We start from the raw sequence: 6,471 nt of genomic DNA, 5'->3' as shown, positions 1-6,471 counted from the left end.
GTGCTGGGAAAAAAATATGGAGCAAGGAGAAAACTTTTTAATGCTTAAGGCTCAAGTTCTTCATCTAAGAAAAAGTAAATAATTACACCTATATATAGGAAAAAAAAACGTGACCTCTACTTTCCTAGACTTGTTGACCAAGCAAAACTTCCTAATTCCTAATTAGACTTATATACAAACTTTTAATATTCTGAATTACATTTACATTCTCCCCTGTAATTCAGAAACTCTTATCTCTTCAACTCCAAGCAACTTTCTCATGCTTTCAAACTTCACTTTGTTCATAGGCTTGGTCAAGATGTCAGCTTTCTGCTCATTAGTATTCACATGTTTTACTATAACATTGCCTCTTTCTATATGATCACGAATGAAGTGATATCTTGTATCAATATGTTTACTTCTTCCATGAAAGACTGGATTTTTCATCAAATCCAAAGCTGACTTGTTATCCACATTCAATTCAAATGGACCAAGTTTTCTTCCGGTCAACACACCAAGCAACCTACTTATCCAAATGCCTTGACATGTTGCATTATTAGCTGCCATAAATTCTGCTTCACATGATGACAATGCAACACACTTTTGCTTTTGTGAACTCCAAGTAACAAGATTGTTGTCTAAGTAAAACGCCATTCCAATTGTACTTTTTCTATCTTCAACATCTCTTGCTAGATCACTATCAGTGTATCCAATCACGCAATTCTTTCCACCTTTCGTATATGATAAACCATAGTCCACAGTTCCTTTTACATACCTTAGTATGTGCTTCACTGCTACTTGATGTTGCTTGGTTGGTTTCTCCATGAAACGACTCACAATGCCTACAGAATAAGCTATGTCGGGTCGTGTGTGAGTAAGATATCTTAGCCCTCCTATGATGCTTCGATATGAGGTAGGGTCCACGAGTTCACCTTCTTCATCCTTAGTCAATTGTAGCTTTGACTCCATGGGGTACCTGCAAGGATTACAATCAAACATCCCGGCCTTCTTTAGGATGGTGTTAGCATAATTCGTTTGTCTCAATGTGAGACCATTTTTATGTTGATTAACCTCGATGCCTAAATAGTAAGTTAGCATCCCAAGGTCACTCATTTCAAACTCCTTGCTCATTTGTTGTTTGAACTTGATTATCTCATCCTTGTGACTTCCGGTGACAATTAGATCATCAACATAGACACCAATTATTAGTATGCTCCCCTTGTTTTTCTTCGTGTAAACTGCATACTCTTGTGGACACCTTTCAAACCCCATCTCTTTCATGCATTGGTTTAAGCGAAAATTCCAAGCTCGTGGAGCTTGGCGCAAACCATACAAAGCTTTTGCTAATTTGTACACCATTTTTGGTTTATCTTTCTTCACGAATCCCTCCGGTTGTGTCACATAAACTTCTTCTTCTAGATTGCCATTTAAGAAAGCTGATTTTACATCAAGGTGATGTACATTCCATTGATTTGAAGCAGCAAGAGCAAGTATGATTCGAATGGTTTCCAAACGAGCAACCGGTGCGAACACTTCATCAAAATCTATGCCTTGTTTTTGTACGTAGCCTTTAGCGACTAGCCTTGCTTTATATTTTAATATTTTTCCATTCGGGTCTCGTTTGATCTTGTACACCCACTTTAAGCCAATGGGTCTTCTATCCTTTGGCAACTCAACTAAACTCCATGTTTTATTTTTCTCAATTGCACTTAACTCACTTTTCATAGCTTCCATCCATTCTTCACTTTCACTTGCACTTGAGAAATTTACTGGTTCTTCTTCGTCTTGTAAAAACATAAGTTCATCACTTTCTTCGTAAATATCGGCCAAACTACGATATCTTTGTGGAGCTTCACTTTCGGATGCACTATCAAGTGATGATTGAGGTGTAACCGGGCTATCGTGTGGTGTATATTCTTCATTAAAATCTGGATGGATATCTTCTTCCTGTTCAGCTTCAATATCAAGCATGATATCAAAGGTGAATGTTTCATTTGTCATGGTTTTGAACTTTGTTGTAGGTCCCCACTCCCACTTAGCATCTTCTTCGAGAATTACATCTCTTCCCACTCGAATTGCTCCGGTTTCCGGATCAAGTAGCCGATAACCTTTTGTACCTTTTTCAACTCCCAAGTGTACTAGCTTCTTACTTCTATCATCTAGTTTTTTTAGATGTGTGCCAACTATTTTTGCATAAGCAACACACCCAAAAACTCTCATATGATCAATGTTTGGCTTTCGACCGGTCCATAGCTCGTAAGGTGTTGACTCTTTTAAGGCTTTTGTGGTTATACGATTTAGGATGTAGACTGAGTGACTTACGGCTTCACCCCATAAGACTTCTGGAACATTCATCCCTTTTAGATTGCTTCTCGCCATCTCTACTACTGTTCGGTTGCGTCTTTCTACAACACCGTTTTGTTGAGGGGAATATGGTGTTGTATAGTGGCGTTTCAACCCGGTTTCTTCACAATATGTAGTGAATTGTGTTGATAAAAATTCACCACCCCGGTCGGTTCGAAAGTTTTTTAATTTTAAACCCGTTTCAACTTCAACTTGTGCTCTAAATTTCTTAAAAGCAATTAAAGCGTCATCCTTGTTTTTCAACATATAAACCCACATAACTCGTGTATAGTCATCGACAAGTAACATAAAATATCTATTTCCAGCTGGTGTTGGTGGTGTGATCGGACCACAAAGATCTCCATGCACGAGTTCTAGTCGTTCTTTAGCTCTAAATTTGGTGTGCTTTGGATAGGATTTTCGAGCTTGCTTGGAGATTAAGCAAGCTTCACACAAGCTTGTAGGAATTTCAATTCTGGGTAAGCCTTCCACCATACTTGTATCAGCCATGTGTTTTAGTGCATTGAAGTTAACATGTCCAAACCGCTTGTGCCATAGCCAAGATGCCTCGCCTTGTTCTGCAAGTAAGCACTTTGAAACTTCTTCTTCAAGTATGGCCTTGTACAAACGATTACTTGATTGTTGAACCTTCAATAATAGTTTTCCTTGTGGATCATGAATCCATAAATATAATCCAAGCATCACAATCCGATCTCCATGTTGAGCTAATTGTCCCAAACTAATAATGTTGCTACATAACCTTGGTATATAGTATACCTCTTTCAACAATCTACTTTCACCATTCTTGCATTTGAACATGATTGAACCCTTCCCCTCTATTCGAACTTTAGATCCATCACCAAATTTCACATAACCTCTAGTAGACAGATCAAGTGTTCGAAATTTGCTTTTTTCGCCAGTCATGTGGTTGCTTGCTCCATTGTCGAGATACCACACTTTTGATTGGGTTGGAGTTTGTTCACTTGATCTTAGCTTGGGATTAACTTTTTCCTCATTCAAGTAAACTTCATCGTTTACTTGGGCTGCAAGCAGAAGTGCCGGCTCATGATCATTCTGTCCTTGAGTTAGGTTAGCTTCATGATTCCTCTCACGACGTGGGTTCTTACACTCAGCAGCGTAATGACCAAACTCTTGACAATTATAACATTGAACTTTTGATTTGTCACGAGGTTGATACGATTCATTCTTTCCTTTGTTTTGTTGATTACCACCACCTCGTCCTTTGTTGGAGTTGTTGTAACCACCTTTTCCTTGTCCTCGTCCTTTTCCACCTCGATTATTGTTATAATTGTTTTTGCGTTGTTTTGAACGATCTTCATTAATTTTCTTCTTTGCTCGTTCCGTCCACTCTTCATGCGTTAACAATAGCTTCTTCTCCTCGGGTTCTTTATGAGCCCCAATACGAATCTCATGAGCTTTTAATCTTCCGACCACCTCTTCAAACGTCATCTCGTCTAGATCTCCAAATTGTTCAATTGTTGATGCAAGTTGAACAAATTTGGAAGGCACGGCTCGTAATAACTTTTTTACTATGTAGGATTCTTGAACGGTTTCACCAAGAGCACGAATATTGCTCACAATACCTCCAAGTTTTGTAGAAAAATCGTCCACGGTCTCTGATTCACTCATGTTCATCATCTCAAATTCAGCTTTGAGAGTTTGAACTTTGGCTGTTTTGACTCGATCTGCTCCCAAGTACATCGTCTTGAGTGTTTCCCAAGCTTCCTTTGCCGTTTGCTTCTCCGCAATTGTCAATAGAACCTCCTCAGGAATTGCTTGGTAGATGGCAGCCATCGCCATCTTGTCTCTCTTTACACCCACCGGATTTTGTGGGTTCTTCGGCTCTATGGCTTCCCACACCTCTTGAGCTTCCATGTAAATCTTCATCTTTATCGACCATGCTGCGTAATTCGTCTTAGACAGCATTGGGTATTGAAGAGTAACCGATCCTTCTTTGTTCGACATCGCACCAGATTCGCTCTGATACCAAATGTTGGTTTAAACTTCTTAAACAATGATAATTTGCTTGCTTTAATCTGCTATTATGAATCAAAACAAAGCAGGAAGAAAGCAAAACAAACAAAGAAGGACAATAGACAGCAAGGGAAAAAAACGTGCTGGGAAAAAAATATGGAGCAAGGAGAAAACTTTTTAATGCTTAAGGCTCAAGTTCTTCATCTAAGAAAAAGTAAATAATTACACCTATATATAGGAAAAAAAATCGTGACCTCTACTTTCCTAGACTTGTTGACCAAGCAAAACTTCCTAATTCCTAATTAGACTTATATACAAACTTTTAATATTCTGAATTACATTTACATTGGTTGCGTCTTTTACTTCCTTGACTGAAAAACGACGACACCGACCTGATTGGAGCTGGCCAGACTTTTTAGATTTTGGTTGACTGGAGGACTTTTCAATTACTGGCTTTCGAATTCGCCGGAAAACTATAAACCCTAAAGCAGATAACAAGGCTAGTCCACTCCCACCACCTCCGATTATTGCAGCATATGGTGGAGTTTTCTTTGTGGTCACTTCACCGGGAGACGACGGCCTTGGCGGTGGTGGTTTAGGACTTAGCTCCGGGTTGGGGCTAGCTAGACTACCAGCCATTCAAAAAACCATCACGATATTTAGAGATTCTTCATTAGGATGCACTGCGAGCCACAAATCTTGCTTGCTGCGCTGGCCTTCTGGGTTGCCGACAAACACAACGTAATCCTTGAATACCGGATAACCGCTGCCTGGAGTCCAGAAGAACAGATCAGCTTTGTCTTCAGCAGTTTGATTATTGATGAAGATCTCAAAAATCATCTGTCTTTCAAACGTGTATTGTGGTATAATGCTGCAAAAATGGAGCCTGAGCATGTACCAAAATCCTAAATCAACGGGAAGTATCCAGGTCAGATTGTAGTAGGTCGACAGTGTGCCCATACTCCTTTGGGTTTGATAAACAAGCTCAGGTGCAGTATACTTGGGTGTTTCCGCGGTGTACGTGATCGGAATCTGAGTAGTAGGCGTAAACCCAAGCGCATTTCGGGGGAATATGAAATTTTCATCTCCATCCCATGATCTATACATACCGGTATCATCGTTGACAGATATTTGTCGCCCACCGACGTTTAACCGATAAATACTCTCGAGAGCCGTGTCTTTTGCAATCACAGGTCCTGTAATTTGACCGACGTATTTCAAATTCTTTGTTTTAAAATACAGAGTTTCCGGCAATGAAACGATTTCAATACCATTAATGAAGGCATATGAGTTGGGTGAGGGTGTAAAGGTGACGTTAAGGTTTTGGGTGTCGTTTACATATATGATAAATTCTTTAATAAGTTGGGGAACTGGGGGTCCCTGGACTCCTGCAATTGAGAGAATACTTCCTACATAGGATGAAGTTAGGAAGGCGCTGAAGTTTGATAAGAGAGAGTGACCATTGGATGATACAGAGAAGAAAGACTGGTTTGCGTTGAGGTGGGAATAGGTTGCAGGGTAGAAATAAAGGCGGAGGAATTTAGGCCCGTGGTTAACTGGAAATGAGTATGTGAATTAAGAGGTGTTAAAGATTCTGGCGGTGGAGTACGGGATTTCGGAGACTGAAGGATCGTGGTGGTAGGGGGTGGATGGGAAGGAGGTGGTGGTCATGTTGTAGGGTACAAATTTCGAATGTTCGTCGGTTTGCCATAACCGGTCAGAAGTGGTGGTGGTGATGGATGATCCGCAGTTGAGTAGGAAATAGTCGGTGGGCTTGTATGGTTGGGAGGTGGTGGTGGTGGTGGTGGAGAAGAGTAGGAGCAAAGAAAAGAGGGGTGAAGCGAAGGTGAACATGACTTTAGTTGTCTGCTTATGGAGGTCTCTCTTTATTAATTATTCGTTTTTATAAATAGTAGTTATACAATTAAAAGGGTTGTTGGCTCAACTTTGAAAAGTCTTGGTATTGCCACCTCTTAATCACTATTAGAAAATATGATAATATTTTGAGCACAATCAATAGGTATTCTATAGGTATACCACTATACCTACGCAATTACGATGGAAATAAGGTCGTAATATAAACGCTCGTGGGTAAATAATACCGAAGGCTTATTTCCGTAGGTAATTTACCGACCGAATACCTACGAAGAGATA

The 6,471-nt window shown here is 39.9% G+C and overlaps 1 protein-coding gene across 1 annotated transcript; it reads right to left on the bottom strand.

The window, feature by feature from the left end:
• Positions 1–4,956: 4,956 nt before the first annotated feature.
• On the bottom strand, positions 4,957–6,171 carry LOC145106977 (receptor-like protein kinase FERONIA). Its single transcript, XM_079043884.1, has 2 exons — positions 5,927–6,171; positions 4,957–5,752 (listed from the first exon to the last, which is right to left on the bottom strand). Exons 1-2 carry the CDS (start codon positions 6,169–6,171, stop codon positions 4,957–4,959), a joined length of 1,041 nt encoding a protein of 346 aa, XP_078900010.1.
• Positions 6,172–6,471: the final 300 nt, after the last annotated feature.

This window comes from Lactuca virosa, chromosome 4 (genome assembly GCF_052849685.1).
Source record: "Lactuca virosa cultivar CGN04683 chromosome 4, Lactuca_virosa_CGN04683_v6, whole genome shotgun sequence".
Classification (NCBI taxonomy): Eukaryota; Viridiplantae; Streptophyta; class Magnoliopsida; order Asterales; family Asteraceae; genus Lactuca; species Lactuca virosa.
Note: the sequence above shows the minus strand (reverse complement) of the source record. Positions and strands in the feature narration are given on the sequence as shown.

Excerpts from the sequence above, each read along its gene's own strand:
- LOC145106977 (XM_079043884.1), bottom strand. The coding sequence starts at position 6,171 with ATGTTCACCTTCGCTTCACCCCTCTTTTCTTTGCTCCTACTCTTCTCC. Across the intron at positions 5,753-5,926 it reads CCTTCAGTCTCCGAAATCCC|CGCCTTCCTAACTTCATCCT; the intron begins GTACTCCACCGC and ends ATCAAACTTCAG.